This window comes from Montipora capricornis, chromosome 3, assembly GCF_036669925.1.
Source record: "Montipora capricornis isolate CH-2021 chromosome 3, ASM3666992v2, whole genome shotgun sequence".
Taxonomy (NCBI): Eukaryota; Metazoa; Cnidaria; class Anthozoa; order Scleractinia; family Acroporidae; genus Montipora; species Montipora capricornis.
In genome coordinates, this window is record NC_090885.1 from 22282717 (window position 1) to 22300442 (window position 17726).

A 17726-nucleotide genomic window follows, 5' to 3' on the forward strand; every position below is an offset into this window, starting at 1 on the left:
TGGTATGATATTGGATGGATCAGAACAGGTTATTTCCTTATTCTTAACCTTCATTTCTCAGAATATCAAAAACTGTCATAAAAATCACAATCACTCAACTTTTCTTTTGTTATTCTATTAAAGGGCACCCATAATAATTCAATCAGATTCAACATATACCCTAACAATGCAGGAGAAAAAAAGCGCAAATGATTACTCTCAGCCTTCCAAAAGTTATGATAATCATTGTTCTCAAGGTAATGTGTAGCTTTACAAGTTTTCTAGTTTGTAAGGTTACATGTAGAAAATTAACCCAAGGAACAAAATGACCTGCAATACAGACAGTGAAGCCTCTGATTGCAGGATTAGTTTCAAAAATTTAGAAATTATTTTTGTTGTTAATTCTTGCCTCTTGTTCCCTTTCCTGGTCTTCTTTTTCCAAAGCTGCTTCTTCTTCATCTTCAAGAACCTGAATACAAAACCCAAACAAATGATTACTGAAACTTCAAAGCAAAAGGATGAAATAACATTTTCCTTAGCCTGCAAAGCAGGCTGTTTGGCTAATTTTATAAGAAGCTTCTTTCCACAGTGGCTCAAACACACCTGTATCATAACACAAAATTTCATAATTAAATTCATTTACTGGTAAGATTCAGTAGCAGGAATTTCTTTTATAATATTCGATGAATCATACTGAGTTAAATCTTCATTCTTAACAATCATTTCTCAGAATATAAAAAAGAGTTTATATGGATTTGGGGGATGCAGCCTCAAAATCAGAGATGTTTGTATGGATTTTTAATTACGTTGTAAAGTCTGTATAACTTGGTCTTTGTTCAACCTAAAAGCATCACACTTGGACAGATGGCCAATCTCAAAGTACTGTTATCTTTCATGTGATGGTCTCAATAATTATCGATTGGTTCACCCCAGTTCCCTGCGCAATTCCGAAATGGCTTACAAGGAAATGATTGTTGCTTTTCAACAATCGTGTTTCTGTACACACCCAATGAAGTTCACAAATCAGGGAAAATAACAATATTTTTTGGCATTCAGTATACTGAAGATATATTAGACAGAGCATGAGAGACAGATTTAAACAAAGAAAGTGAATCTTAATGTACATTATAAGTAATGTATGGTTCTAAAAAATACCAGAGCTTGTTATGGACAGCATATTAGAATAGGACCTGGATCAGTGCCTTAATTATTCTTGAAAGGAACAAACACACTATTTAAAAGTTTCAATAAGTCCTTATGAGTAGAATAAAAGACCTTTATTGAGGGACAGGTAGAGACTTTTTTAACTACAAATTTTGGCAGTATATTCTTAAAAAAAAATAGGCAAGCATCTGCTCTCAGCAGGTAGGTAAGAGCATCTCATTGGCATGTGACAATTATGCTGTGCTAATTTTTTTAATTTGGAGCTACACAATTTATGTTTACTACACCTGATAAAATGTTTGCCATCACTTAATCCAAGAACAAAGTTTACACAATTAATCTCACGATACCATGGAAGCTAAATCAAGCACGTGCTAGAATAAACACTGGCGTCCATCAAATGAAATTAACAGACTGAGGACATAAGTGCTCATTTCCAGCTCAGCTGATAAAATTTAATTAGGAAAAAAATCATTGGTTCTTTTTTTATTGTTGTGCACTAATGCACTTACGAAGCCACTAGGCAGAAATTTAAGCGAAAATGAAAATAAGCATTTTTGACAGATGTGATCAGCATGAAATCATACAAACTCCCACAATAATCGGTAAATTGGGAATAAAGTTATTATTAAAGCAAGACAGAAATTATATTTTTCTTAAAAAGCAAGGAATAATCCGTCTTTCAAATTATTTGCGTGGTAACCATACTCTGCAAACACCGAATAAATCAACACATTCACATAATGATCTTATAAGCTTATTAAAAAAACTTAAATCTTACTGTTATCGTGCGGCGTAAATGAATGCATTTTAGCTTGGATGAAACAAAATCGCGAATTTAATAAAGGTCATCAAAGTCAATCCACAAAAAAATCCCAGCTAAAAGGAAATATGCTCTACAGAAATATCGAGACGACAACCACATGTTTGGGAAAAGATCTCCACGAAAAATACAATCTCATTACCCGCTATCTCATTCTGGGCAGGGCTACAGAAAAGGCATCAAAATAGTTTAAACTGATTACCGAGTCTATCTTCGTGCAAACTGCAAAATGTCAAATGGCAGAGATGCCTAGCTACCTGAGCATCGAAATTCACTTGGCTGATTCCAACACTCATTCCAAACAACTCCTTGATCACCTTCGAGGCCGAATCTTCCTTGAAAGAAGCATTTCGACACCGAAAAAGGTAAATGTTACAAGAAGTTTGCGACCATCTGATAACCTATGGTGTCACCGATACCAACGCGGGTTCAAATTCATTTCTCTAGGGAATTAGCCCGCGAAAAAGGTGACTAGTACCAATCTCCATTATGCTAATGTAAAGAAGAGGAGTCTGGTAACAACATGTCCCACGAGACCTTGTGGACGCCTTGCTAATGCCACGTATAGATCGGCGCCATTTTCATATCGGAGACAAGGTTTGTGTCGGTAAAATCCGACGTAGAGGCGATCTTTCCCGTTGTTATCCTGCTGATCTGACCAGGAAGCAACTTTTAGCGATTGCGCAATGAATTGGTACGGTGGATTTTTGGTAACTTTATTTGTAGTCTTGTTGACGTTCATTACAGTGGAATGTACTGAGTTGACTTTCGAGTTGGAAGACAACGCGAGGCAGTGCTTCTATGAGGATGTCAAGAAAGATTCCACAGGGTCGCTGGAATTTCAGGTCAGTGTCTGATTACCCTAAAATTTGAAAATAGTATTTTTTTTCATGCAGTTTGTTAAGCGTCAAGACTATAAGTTACACAATCCTTATATGATCACTTACGTTTTTGTCCACATTTCACGTCACATGTTATGACTTATGAACCGGTATACCGGCTTCCACTCCAAAATACCTCCTTGTCAGGGAGCTTGATCGGAATTCAAAGTTTTGATTTTTTTCTAAATATTCAATGACGATGACAGTACATTCAATCGCAGAAAACGTTTGTCACAGCTCATTATCTTATTTAATTTGATAATTAACGTGACTTGACTGAAGTGCCAGGGTATCCTTGTTCGGTAATTTCTTGATGTTAGAGATGTATTACTGGGTTTGTAAAGCCAGCTTTTATATTCAGATAAGGGATTTCATTGCATTTTTTGGGATTGTTCCAAATTACTCCTATAGTCACAGACATCCCCAATTAACCTTCTGGGGCTGGTTGCTCGAAGCCCGGTTAGCGCTAACCATTGGTTATGAAGTATCAAAACCTATAGGTTTCCATGGTATTCAACGCTGTTTAGCGCTAACCATGCTTCGAACAACCCAGTCCAGATCGCTAGCTTTCACCTGTAGTATCACATGACTTTTTATGTACACAAACCTTGAAAGTTCGGACATATAACACATACAGCTGTAGTGAGATTTTGTGGCGGGCAGACGTGGTGATGATGCAACAGAGACACTAGTCACTTCGATGGTTAGGATTTGGTGTGGGACGAGATAGTTTTACTCTCGTATTTCGATAGGATTGACAGGGGTGAGTCAGGTTTTTTTCCATCTTCGTTTGCTGGGTGTACGGAAACAAAATGCATTCCTCGCGTTATGTTATTTACGAGTGTACCTTTGTGTATTGAAATTGTCATATATATATGGGCTTTAAGGTCGGTAATAAAACAGAATGAAAGTGATTTTAGTGTGGTTAATGAGCTGCATCAGAAACAGTCATTCGCACCGTTTATTGCAAGTTGCAAAATGTTCAGGATGAAACAGCGTGTTTCTGTTGCACGTAAAAATGATGCCCAAAATATTATTATATAGGGATGTTTGTGCTTATGCCATTCTCTATTTTCGAATGCCCCATAAGAAAGTTTGTTTGTCCCCAAATTTTGCATAAACTGTTGCTTTCAAATGCTCTTGGGGCCATTGCATATTCCCAAGAGCATTTGAAAACAATCGTTTATGCAAAATTTGGGGGTAGGGGGCAAACAAAGTGTATTATGGGGCGTTCGAAAATAGAGAATGGGTTGTACCAACTGTGAGACATTTTCTGCACTATCAATTTTTTCTTGAGAAGACTCACTTGCACTTTGAAGCGGCTACATGTATGATCCCCAGTCCTCACATTTCCATTGCCTTGCTGTGGTTCTCTCAACTGTAGTGGTCTCCCTGTGCTATTGTACTTAGGTCACGTTACTAGCAAAACCACGCACTTGAGAGCGGGTTTGGAGCTAAGAGCGTTACATGGTGTCAGAAGTGGGAGTGGAATGTCTGATAATGCCCTTCATAAAAAGCTACTTCAAGAATCGCAGTTAACACTGGAGAAATGCATGGATTATTGCCGAGCAGCCGAAGCGGCAAATTGCCAGCTAAAAGAGATATCAAGCCATGGCCCAGACACAGTAAATTATCTGAATAAATCAAAGAAAGGAAAGCCTCAGTCGAAGCCACAGTTTCGAGCTCAGCCAAACCTCGGAAGAAACGCTGGCTTACCAGGAAATAAGCAAATGATCATGAGAGATTGCAAATATTGTGGATGGAGACATGTGCGTAAGAAAGAAGAGAGTCCTGCATTCGGAAAGACCTGCAATACATCTGGGGGAAAAGACCACTTTAGCAATGTCTGCACGCATAAAATACAGCCTGGTAACAAAGCCCCTTCCCGCTGCAACCTGCAGCAGAGCAAGCTGAGAGTGCATGAGGTACACGAAGATGCACCAACTTCATACAAGGATGAACTTTGGGCTCTCTCATTTGCCGGAGAAGTTTATAGTGTTTCTCACAGCAAGAAGCGAATCAGTGCAGTCATGGAAATTGGAAAGAAGACAGTGGAGATGCAGATAGAGACTGGAGCATCTTGTAATGTCCTGCCCCACAGTTGCCTCCCAGACAACACAGAAATTCAGACTACAAAAAGAGAACTTATCACTTACTCTAAGTCTAAATTGAGAGTGTTAGGAACAGTAAGAGTCCACATTCGAAACCCATGCAGCAATACAGAGTACATGATTGTATGTAGCAGAGTTTGTTGTAGTTGAGGATGGTTTCGCACCTGTGATGGTGGGTTCATACACAAAACGAAAAACAAACAATAACACACACACGCCCTTCCCACAATTGCGCAACGCACAAGCATGAAACTTATAAACGAAAATAATTAAAGATTTTAATTTAGGAGAGGGAAAAAAAAATTGTAGATCCTAATATTATCGGAAAAAAAGAAAAACCTAAACTTGCTTAATATTACAGACTAATTAGGGTACTTAAAACTAACCTCACTTAAATAATTGTCTATTTCTTTACAAAACTGAACGATAACACTAATTATACGAATTACTTTACTCTAATGTTTACAGTCAAACAGTTCAGTCCTGTGCCAAACTAGTAGCAAAACCTTTGACAAGTTCTTTCCCACTTTGGCGCTTCCTTCTCTTCCGGCAATCAATTTCTTCTTTCACACTTTACTGCAGCCGCGTCACTTTCTTCGAGTTTTCTCTTCTTCTTGCTTATCTCAAGCTTCAATTCTTTGAAGTGTTTTTCCTCACTCGCCGCCACTGACAAAGGGGTTTTGTCATCGATTCTTCCGGCAGCTCCTGCTAATGGCTCTTAGCAGTGTTCTCCGTTCTTTTTCCTTTTTGCCCTTTTCCCTCAGGCTTTCGCTCTTCAACTCTTTGCTTTCCTGTACGTCAACAAACCTTGGGCCACTTCAACAACCAAAAAACGCCCACGACTTTTTACATCTATATATAGTTAACTAATTCATTCAAATTACGACTACATGCAATGACTACATTACAACACTTAGAAATTCTATAACACTAAATCAGATAATGCATAATACACTAGGGAATCGTACAATTGGTAATTAACACTCACACTAACGAACAAGACGAGTGGCTAAAACTATCTACAAACTGGTGACACAAAAAAAATAATTACGTGACTGCACCTCTACTGGGGGCTGAGACAGCACAGAAAATGAACCTCCTGGTAGTCCAGCACCAGAACATCCTGCAGCCTAACCACCAAACACCTCAGATTATCGAAGACAGCATCAATAGTCTGACCGAAGAGCAAGTTCTAGCAGAGTACGCTGACCTGTTTAAAGGCCTTGGCAAGAATTAGGGAAAACTACACTTAGAAGTTGACGAGACAGTCCCGCCAGTAGTAATGCCACCCCGTCGTGTTCCAGTTGCAGTAAAAGGCAAACTAAGAGAGGAACTTGACCGCCTTGAAAGCTTGGGAGTACTTGAGAAAGAGGACAAGCCGACACCATGGGTATCGAGCATGGTTGCAACGCAGAACCCTAGCGGGAAGGTTAGAGTGTGCATTGACCCACAGCGCCTAAACCAAGCACTGAAGCGGAGACATTATCCCTTGCCAGTTATTGATGACATCCTGCCAGAGTTGTCTAAGGCGAGAGTGTTCACCAAAGCTGACCTTAAGGATGGGTTCATCCAGATTCAATTGAATGACACTTTGAGTAAGCTGACGACTTTCCAGACAGCATGGGGAAGGTACCAATGGCTTTGCATGCTGTATGGGATAAGCCCAGCCCCGGAATGTTTCCAGCAGAAGCTTGACCAATGTCTTGAGGGTCTCAAGGGGGTGTACAAAATCGCAGATGACCTCCTTATTATCGGTCAAGGTGACACTGACGAAGAGGCTGACCAGGATCACGACCTGAACTTGAAGAAGCTCTTGGACAGGTGCAGGACAAAGGGTATCAAGCTGAATAAGGACAAGTTTCAATTCAAATGCAGCGAAGTGTCGTTCATGGGCCATGTCATGACTAAGAACGGACTGAAACCTGATCCCCGAAAAATTGAAGCAATTGTCAAAATGGAGCGCCCAGATGATGTGCCAGCCGTGCAGAGATTCATTGGGCTGGTAAAGTACCTGTCAAAGTTCCTGCAAGACCTTTCGGAAATGTGTGAACCACTACGTCGCTTGACACATAAAGATGCCGAGTGGACTTGGGGCCATGAACAGGAAGACGCCTTTGAGAGAATTAAAGAAGCTGTCGTCAAAGCACCAGTGCTGAAGTATTTCAGCGAGAGCGACCCAACCGAATGCCAAGGAGATGCATCCCAGGATGGACTTGGATTTGTGGTGATGCAGTACGGTCAACCAGTCACATTTGCTAGTAGAGCGCTCACTCCAGCTGAAAGAAGATACTCGCAGATCAAGAAAGTATTGTTGGCACATGTTTTCGGTATGGAACATAACCACAACTATGTCTAAGGCCGCAAAGTCATTTTATGGACTGACCACAAACCGTTGGTCTCAATCTCGAAGAAACCTTTAGTATCATCACCTAAGAGATTACAGCGCTTGCTACTCCGTCTGCAGCAGTATGACTACGAGATCCGCTACAAGCCCGGCAAAGATATGCTGCTAGCGGACACTCTTTCTAGAGCTTACCTCACAAAGTACGAGTGGTCAGCAACCAAAGTAGAAGTGGAACACATCCATGCCACACACTTTCTTCCAGTGCCAGAACACCAACTCAAAGTATTGCAGAAGGAGACAGCCTGTGATCAAACCCTTCAAACGCTCAAGAAAGCGATTGTGGACGGGTTCCCTGATACAAAGCAGGAACTCCCAGCAGCCATCCATCCCTACTTCTAACTCCGTGACAAGCTTTCGGTACATGATGGCATCATATGCGAGGGACTGCGATGTGTCATACCTCAAACATTAAGACCAAGGATCAAGGCGAAGCTGCACGAGTCGCATATCTGCGTGCAAGGTTGCTTAAGAAGAGCGCGAGAAACACTGTACTGGCCCGGCATGAATGCAGAAATCACTGACTTCGTCCAGAAGTGTGACACCTGCATGGCTTATCAGAGCAATCAACCCAAAGAACCACTAATCTGCCATGAAGTTCCTTCTAGTCTGTGGGAGGAAATAGGAACTGATAGTTTTACAGTTGATGACAAGAGTTACCTGTGCACGGTAGACTACTATTCAGACAGGAACTGTTATCATTAACAAGTTGAAGAAGCACTTTGCCTCGCATGGGATCCCAAACCAGTTGCACAGTGATACTGAACCACCGTACAATTCTGCAGAATTCAGCAATTTTGTTAAATCGTCTGGAACTGAACACATAACCAGCTCACCCGGATACCCACAGAGCAATGGACGGGTGGAAAATGCTGTGAAAACTGCCAGTACTCTGATCAAGAAAGCCAAAGAGTCTGATTCAGAATTCTTCCTCTCCTTACTAAGCTGGAGAAACACTTCCACTGAAGGAATGAATTCTTCACCAGCACAACGAATGTTCGGTAGGCGCACCTGAACTCAGCTGCCAACAGCTGAAGTACTGCTGAAACCACAGTCCACAGATACAGGGGCAACAAGAGATCAAGTACTGAAGAGGAAAGCAAAGCAAACCTATCATTATAACCAACATCCGAAAGAGCTTCCAATCCTCCTGGAAGGAGAGACAGTGCAAGTTGCACCCCAACCTAGCGATAGGTCACAGAAATGGTTCAAGGCAGTGGTACAGGACCAAACAGATGTGAGATCCTACAATGTGAGAACCGAAGATGGTAGAATGTTCCGCAGGAATCGTAGACACCTTCGCAGCAGCAAGGAGCCAGCCATTCTATCCCTTTAAACGCAATGAACCAGAAATCAGCCCGTCACCACAGCCGCAAAGAGTTACTTCAGCAAACTTTCTGGACTCCTGTGCAACAGAGTTTCATCTACAAGAGCTACAAGAGCCTAGCACTGAAACTGTACAATCTGATCAGTCAAGCAAACCGGAAGTTGTAGTGTCTGACAAACCCCAGCCAGGCCAGCACAGGATCACAGGCGCTGGACATGTTTCAAAGCCACCAAGCTATTTAAAGGACTACACTTGAAAGTTAAGGTGTATCAGTGGAGAGAACTGTTGTTGAAACCAACTGGACTTTGAAAGAAAGGAACTTTACTTGAGAGCCATATTCTAGTCAATCGTATAGTTGTTGTTATTACTGGCTAAATTTTCATATAGTGCCAACTTGTTAGTTACATGTAGTTTGTCAACTTGTTGTTTGTTTGTTGTTTAGTGCCAACTTAGGGCCATAGTTCAATTTACAACTTGTGTAGATTTTAGTTTCAGTTCTTTTCTTTTTTTTCTTTTATGAAAGAAAAAGGTAAGGTGGAGTGGTCTCCCTGTGCTATTGTCACGTGACTAGCAAAACCACTCACTTGAGAGCGGGTTGTTGAAATAAATCTCGTAAGAGCTTGATTGAAGTGGTTCATCAGTTTCCCTACTTCACGGTTTGGAGCTAAGAACGTTACATCAATGTACTGTAGTTTATTTCTTTATCACTGAAAGACAACAACTTCCAAAACTTCCTCCATCAAAATGTTTGCATCAGTCAAGTTAGAAGCTCTGCTGGTTTATTCTTAATTCATTAATACCACTCCCAAGCTTGTTTTCATTTGATTTAGCGGTTTCATCAACTTGATCTGTCTGCAAGTTCTGTAGTGCAGTGAAGTTTTTTTAATTAAGGCAGAAAACAGGACTACTAGTTGGTAATTGGTGCATTTTTGGGGTAAAATTTCTCAGATACCTCTCCTCATCTGGCAGATTAGTGTCTTTGAATGAAGGGACACTGATCTATGAGTATGTGTGTTCAATTTTTTTTTTTGAAAGGGTGTTTTTTCTTTCTCTATCAACAAATCCCTTTTCATGAAGGGGTTCACTTTAGCTACACTCTCGTATACATGGACACACTCCACTTTGCAAAGAATTCACGTGTTAAACCAGTTAATAAGGGGCAATCATGGAGGGACTTGTATGTGGCAAGTTTCATGATAACTTGACAATATCTGAAGTCGTTAAGAAACAGTGAAATCCCTGATAGTTTCAGATTTTTACAACATATAAAGACTAGGCTTTACATACAGCGGTTTTAGTGATTGAATAGACCATGTTACAGTTGTTTGCTCAGCGACCAAGCCTATGAATGGCTGCGAGGCTGCCGGTGACCTTGCATTGATACAGACCTCACTGCTTTTATCATGTAAACTGTGTTGTTGTAACGCTAATTAGTCCATATTAACATTACAAAAGCATGAAGGTTTGTATCAAAACAGGGTCACCGGCAGCCTCGGTTCCATTGTTAGGCCTGGTAACTTAGCCACAACTGTAAAATGGTCTATTTGTAAAAAATACCGTGGCCTTATATGTACATATGTAATATAGATGTAGAGCTTATCTAGCCAAACACAAGTGTTCTACCAAATGAGGAGATTCAAGATCAAGTCATAATTATTTTGGTTTTGGATGAATGGGGAAAATAAGAAACATCCAGGGACCCTTTTCTCGAAGGTCCCAAAACTTTACGGGCCTGATTTTCGGATGTCACAACTCCCTCTGTATCTCAAGAAGGGAGAGGATTTAAGTCGTCAACCTTCGCAATCATTTTGCTTTGTGTTACCTTGAAAACATGCTAAAAGATCAGCTTTCCACAGTAAGCATTTGATAGTTTCACAAATGGCAATTTGGGCCGGAAAAATTATTCAAAAACCAATTAACTTAATCCAGGATTAGCGTAAAAGTTTTGTTTCGTGTTTTCAACTCTTTTCGGTGAAAGTTTCTTTTGTTTATTTTTGTTTTTCAAGGTTGACTTCTTCTAATGTTACACCAGTAAGTTTTGCTGAATATCAGCGTTGAACAGCATTTGTGAGTTGAGAAATAAACTCCTTGGAACTACATGTAGCTTTTAATCTGGGATTAGTTTTAATCGGCTTTTGAACAACCAGGCCCAGAAGAAGACTAGGGAACAAACAAACTTATCCCAAATGTACGTGTACTGCATGACACCATCAAACCTTTCCTTTGCATGAATCCTCCCTCCTTCCCCCACACCCCTCCCATTTTTCCCTTTTGTATTTGCAAGGTATTTAGCAATGTGCTGTGGAACCAACTGTTAAATGCTGTCTTTCCTTTTATGTTCAGGTCATCAGTGGGGGGAACTATGACGTGGATGTAGTTCTTTATGATGAGAGTGGTAAATCTCTATACACCGTTCAAAAGAAGCAATATGACAGTTATAAATTCACAGCTCAATCAGAAGGAGTCTACATGTTTTGTTTCAGCAACGAATTCTCAACGTTTAGTCACAAAGTGGTATACTTTGACTTCCAAGCTGGGGATGAAAGTCCACTAACTGATGAAATGGGAGCTCACCACACAGCTCTCACACAGATGGAGACAGCTTGTGTCACTATACATCAAGATCTTAAGGTTTGTTCGCTAATGTCAGAAACCCATAAGGGTTGAAACGTGTAACGGCCCCTTGTGTGCTGGAAAACAAGCTTCTGAATATTCAATTTGCTAAGTACCATATTTGGAACAACAAGAGCGAGGGGTTTCCAAATATGGTACTTAGCACTGAAACATTCAACCAATCAGTCCGCACTGAATATTCGGAAGCTGTGAACGCGCGTTACACGTTTCAACCCTTATGAGTTTCTGCTAATGTACAATGTACATGTTGTTCTAAAGCCCTGGCCATACAAGAGCAAAAGTTGACGAGAGTTGAAACCCTCGCTCTCGTTTGGCTAGGGCTTAAGATATCCTGAAGCACATAACGGTACTCTGTTAGCAAAGCCTAGCTTATCTAACTCACTCAGTAAGAAGTGTCAGGAGTTAAAGAATGTTAAAGGGAATGAAGTTCTGCAGACCTTTTAGCTTGTATGTTTTGTTTCCTATTCAGACCATGTGATGTTTCTTTAGGGAGTCAGGGTGGTAAATCAGTGTTCTCACCAGACTGCGCCCTTGCAGGATTCCCGCAAGGCAAATAGAATTGGCGCATTAAAACCAATGCAAACGCGCGCACTTGATTGACAAGGATGCTGCAACTGAAACAGACTTTTTGAAGTAAGGTAGCAGGGCTGCCAATAACGGCCGGTCAACGGACAATGTCCGGTCAAATCCGTAGATGGCCGGACAATTTTTCCGGTCGTTTACGCTGGTTGGAGAAAAAATTGTTTGCGTTTGTAAAAAAGGACTAAAAGGAGGGGGAAAGACGGATACTTAACTACCAGAACAAGAACTTTTAATAAATGATTCGTAGTAGTCATAGAATATCCGGCTGTCGTTGCAAATTTTCGCTTTGTCGTTCACCAAGTTGTCACCGCAAATTAGCTGGTCTTACCGGTCACGGCTGTGAATTACGTTATTATAGTCCGTGTGGGTTTTGTAAACATGATGTGAGAAGGACAACACAACCTCTCAAGTGTCGGTACAAGGGTCATGGCACCCTTTGTCTTCAAAATTTAAGTGTGAAAATAACAATGACAAGAAAGCAAGTTTAGATTCATTTGTCTACTTGTCGACATTTCCGTGTGAATCACTTAAGCTATAAATACCGCAACTAACTAAACATTCTATTTTCCAGGGAAACAAACCTTTTTGGCAGTAAATTCACATATTGACAACATGTAAACTTTACCTGGCCTATATACGCGATTCATCTCAAACGATTGACCGCAGATTTCATTGTATTACGTGTCACGCATGATGCGTGCGTGGGTCATTTATATAAAATATTTGAAAAATTCTACTCAAACTTTACTGAAGCAAAAATGCAGTAAAAGTTTAGATTGAAAAGGCTCGAAGGGAAGAAATCAATCATCACTTCCGGCACGCCCCTAATAAAAGCTTGGTTACCAAGAAGCTTTTCAGTGATAGGAATGTAGATAAGAATTGGATTTATGCACGTCATACTTCGCAAGGATTAGATAATGTTTTCCCCATGGAGTATAGACCTCAAAAATTGACGAAAAGTAGCAAAATTAGGCTGTCGTTCTAGTATTCTAAATGGAAAAAAGAGAGTTGTCTGTTAGTAGTATCATTTCCCCGGTCCCTTTTAATAAGATATAGCAGTGAAACATGTTAAGATTTACCCTTATTCATAAAATTCCGAGCTCAAATTGTGTCAAATCAACGGATGTGGATTCTACTTGTTACTTTTTGTAAATGCACATCAGTTAGCTTGTATTATGATGAAAATCAACTAGATTGCAAGCCTCTCTCAATTTAAACAACTTCATAACTAACCGTATAAAAGAGATCCGAAGTTCCCGAGTTCAAGACACGTCCTGACCACTCGTTGAACTTTGATCCTGGTAGTCCCTGGTTCAACATCTCGGCCGCACTCGTAAATAGCCGACTGGTTTGCCTCCCGCCAGCTTTTATTCTTAACAGTAGTTGTTGTTGTGTTGGTCTGGAGTGTCGTTGATTGTGTCTCATTGGCCCTGAAAAGCCCCCCATGGGGATTTTGTCAATTAAGTTAGTATGTATTGTATTGTATTATTGTACCTTGTAGTGTTTTTCGTGCGATACCCAGTGAACCAGTCATTTTGTTTCTTGTATTTTTGTTTTGTTGTTTGACCTTTTTTATTTGAAAGTTTTCCCGTAAAGCTTAAAAAAATAATATTTCAAGGTCTGCACGAGCTTGACTTCTGTTTAGACAGTGATTTTTTTTCCCTAATGAATGAATACATGTACTTTTACGTTTAAAATACGTAGAGAGCTGGATCGAGGAGAAAATGACGTCAAAGACTCGATAGCTTAAGAATGCAATGCGTGTGTACGCGGATGAATTAATGTACGGCACGGGAGTTTCGGGCTTTCAGATTTTTAAACTCGTGTCATGCATAAATAATTAGCTGCGTTTACACGCGGAGATTTTAAGCTAGTGAGTAAATGGTGTCACTTTTCCCTAGATCTAACCCTCTGAGGTCCAATCGGTCAGTTTGGAATGTGAGTAATGGCGAAGCGTGAAATCCAGAACTTACACTCAAAGTAAACAGTCTTTGGATAAAAATCAAAGCTCCACATTTTGCTAATCAAGTTTTAAGCAATCACACTTTCAAAATCTGAAGAACCAATCAATTAATTGACACCATCACATGAAAGATAACATTGAGATTGGCCATCTATCCACGTTTGATGCTTTTAGGTCGAACAAAGACCAAGTTACGGACTTTAAAACATAGTCAAAAATATAACAAACGTCTCCAATTTTGAGGGTGCGTCCCCCAAAACCTTATAAACTCTCAAAAAATCTTATCAGATTTGGAACAACTGGAAAATCCTGTCATGGACCTACTATTTGGAAATAGGTGAGGTGAAAATCGCGTTGTTTGCCTATTTTTATGAATACCGGTATTACAGACATCGTGCAAGAAATTAAGAGTTTATATGGTTAGGGGGATGCGGCCTCAAAATTAGAGAGTTTTAAAGCAAGCAACCGTGGACAAGCTTCCTGTCGGTGTACGTTAGATCAGTGGCTTGATCTGATCGGCGTAATTACAAGTTGAGAAACTAAATATTTTAAGCAAGAGCCGATACAACGTAGATTTGATTTTAGTGGAACTGCCATGTGTTATCACATTTTTTCCAGTATTACGCCAACATGCATTTACTAGATATATATGTACATAGAAGCAATCCAATATGAACTCTCATTGTACCTGAAGAAGGCTGGTTTGGCCAGCCGAAATATAGTACATCACTAAAATCAAATCTACGTTGTATCGGCTCTTGCTGAAAATATTTAGTTTCTCAAAATTAGAGACGTTTGGGTGGATTTTTAAAGTCCGTAACGTGGTCTTTGTAGGACCTAAAACCATCAAACTTGGACAGATGGCCAATCTCAAGGTTATCTTTCATGTGATGGTGTCAATTTATTGATTGGTTCAAATTTGAAACTCGCCCCAGTTTCCTGCGCAGTTCGTGAATGGCCTATATTTTCAGTGACGTTGACGTTCCTGTTGCTCTTGCTTAAACTAGGGCCCAATTTTCTTGACTGTGTTTTTTTCCACGATCTCCAGATTGCAACAGATTACCAAACCCATCATCGTCTACGGGAGTCCCAGGGACGCGACATGGCAGAATATCTGAATGAAAGAGTTCAGTGGTGGTCAATCGGAGAAGCGTTTCTTATCGTTTCCGTTGGAATCTGCCAAGTTGTTATTCTTCGACGATTTTTTGCGGAAAGGAGGTCAACTATTTAAAGACTGAAGAGAACAGACAAATTTGAATATTAATGAAGATCAAAGGTCTTTTGGATGAAGAAAAAGGCTGTTGAAAGCAATGAAACCAACAAGGAGAGCAACTTTGTTGCCTTTGAAAGACTCGTTTTATCCTAACAAGTATGTCAAACGAAATCGCCTGGGAGAGCCATAGCTTTTCTAAGAGTGCAAGGACTTGTTTTTATTCCGACCATTGTTGTAAATTCTAGTGAATGACCATTTATAAAAATTAATGCCTTCATTTTTTTCTTGCTGATTAGAAAATATAGTATACCGTGATGTTGCGTTCATATGAAAGTAGCCTGTCTAGTTTAAATAGCGAAGAAACAATTATGCTTGACAATTTGAGACTTTCCACCCTTGCCTAAAAATACTCTCTCTATTTTAATCAATTTCTATTACTTAGGCTAATTAGAAACCAGGGGCCCGTTTCTCGAAAGTCCCGAAAACTTTTCGGGCCCGAAAATCCATTTGTGAAACGGCCAACCGCTTGTTTTGGAAAGCCCATCTTTTGAAATGCTTTTAAGGGAACAAAAAGAAAAAGGACTGTGAAGTTTGACGACTTAAATCCTCTCCGTTCTTGAGATACAAAAGGAACTGCGACACCCGAAAATGGCCCGTAAAGTTTCGGGACTTTCGAGAAACGGGCCCGAGGGCCGGGTTGCTCGAAGCATGGTTAGCGCTAACCAGCGTTAAAAGCAATGCAAACCTACAGGTTTTGTTACCTCTTAACCAACGCTTAGCGCAAACCAGGCTTCGAGCAACCGGCACCAGGTCACTGAACATTTTAAAAATTACTTTCCAAGTAATTTCAACCTTTTTATTGTTAAGAGATCAATTCTTAAGATTCCTAAGCTTGTCGAAATCATTTTTTTCCTCATGGCTACCCTGGAGCCTATCGAAGACACTGAAAAAGAAGTTGAACGTACAAATTTGAACTAAACGAACTAATCAAAGATTTGTATTTGTAATTAAATTGTGACAAGTGAAATTAGGGAATAATTTTACGCGCGTTTTGTCCAAATTATTTGATTTTGGACAATTATTAATTTTGGACAAAAGGCAAGTGAAATTATTCCTTAATTTCACGAGTATACCATTTGATTAGCTATCAATACCATGGGTGACAAATTGCGTTCATAAGACGCCATTTTGGCACTGTATGAAAAGTTGCCATGGCAACATTGTAATTTCACGTTCACGCCGACGTTTTGCGCCAAAATTAAGGAGTAATTTGTCACCCATGTTATTAATTGTTTAATTACGTCCTTCAAATAGAGCGATTTTCAATTGAGTGTCGTAAAACCAAAACCAAAGTAATTACTTTGGCCAATCAAAAAGGACGGAGACAATCCGGCAAACCAATCAAAACTCGAAGTAATTACTTGTAGCCGACACAAAGCGCGGGAAAATGTGCACGCGCGAGCCGCGATTGGTTTTGGTTTTACTTCTGATTGGTTCAAAAAATGGTGCGAGAACTTTGAACCAATCACTGAGTGAAGTAATCATAAACCAAAGTAATTATCTAATTACTTTCGACACTCAATTGAAAACCGCTCTAGTGACTCGAAAATTATTAATCAAATCTGTAACGCAATACAAGCAACCATTCCATTTGTTCTCGAAATCTGAAAAGCGTGTTTCAACATTTTGCGTTCATTTGCATGGGTCCCAATACATGGTACACCTTGCGGCTACGCTCAAGATGCTTCAACCTTTTCTTACTACGACCACCAGTTGTAAAAACCCGATATGGTTTGACTCGTCGGAGGGGAACCTCTCGAGCATTTAAGTAAATAAACACCTGTTACTATATCAGTACTTGTTTTCCTAACAGCACACTCGACAATCAATTCATGCAATTTTCTACTTTTACCAAACCCTTAGTGCAGTCTTCTTTAGGGGTTCTTTGCATGGAAAACGCAATGTGTTTCTCTTGGGACTGAGGTGTGCATCACTGAGTGCTCCAAAATGACTCATTTTGTGAGTTCGTAGAAAAACAAAACGAACTGTCACTTTGCAAGTTCGTAACAGGAAACCGCTTTTTTAATGAAGTTAAGTGAGTTTCGATGGTAACTTAGTTTACCATAAGCCTCTCATGATCACATATTTTCCACGCTGGTATCAGGCTGGAATCATTTGCATTTCAGACTTTCCACTCATAAAAGAGCCGTTTTCTGCCTTTAATTTAATTCTCTTTGCAAAACTCAATTTTCTACAGCACTACAGTATCCTTTCTTCTGTTCCTAGTTTCTGGAAAAAAAAATGCAATTCTACCGAGGCGCGAAAAGCTGTACTGGCCGTCGCCTCTACCTGTGATCCGTTGACGAGCGAAGGTACGGTGCTGTATGAAAGACTTTTATCACTAAATGAATTACCTCCTCACAGCGTAAACGCCTACAATACAGCCAAGAAAAGGACACCTTTAGTTTACTTTGTACCCCAAATCATCCATCGCATTCTGCCAACCAATAGTTTATCACATAAAATGCAGATAATCCCGGCTGTTTTCCCATCTGAGATCCATACTATTTGGCATCTCTAATTAGAGGTGTCCCAGTTATGTGGCCCATTCCACTGTTTTCAAAGCTGTTTAGCCAACCTCGTTCCAG

At 40.1% G+C, this 17726-nt stretch overlaps 2 protein-coding genes across 4 annotated transcripts in view; one reads left to right on the top strand and one right to left on the bottom strand.

Moving 5' to 3' along the window:
- The window catches only part of LOC138040920 (centrosomal protein of 152 kDa-like), a 31352-nt gene extending 28895 nt beyond the window's left edge, over positions 1–2457 (bottom strand). For all 3 annotated transcript variants that reach the window (XR_011130712.1, XM_068886646.1, XM_068886647.1), the window contains exons 1-2: positions 2224–2457; positions 389–448 (exon numbers count right to left, since the gene is read on the bottom strand). Coding sequence is in view for 2 of the 3 variants with exons in the window: in XM_068886646.1 (XP_068742747.1) it covers positions 389–448; positions 2224–2262 (99 nt within the window). In the remaining variant the exon portion in view is untranslated. The remainder of the gene's footprint in view (positions 1–388; positions 449–2223) is intronic.
- A 51-nt stretch (positions 2458–2508) lies between these two features.
- On the top strand, positions 2509–15661 carry LOC138040921 (transmembrane emp24 domain-containing protein 3-like). Its single transcript, XM_068886648.1, has 3 exons — positions 2509–2811; positions 11030–11317; positions 14914–15661. The coding sequence occupies exons 1-3, from the start codon at positions 2653–2655 to the stop codon at positions 15094–15096; spliced, it is 630 nt and encodes a 209-aa protein (XP_068742749.1). The 5' UTR covers positions 2509–2652; the 3' UTR covers positions 15097–15661.
- The last annotated feature ends 2065 nt before the right edge of the window (positions 15662–17726 follow it).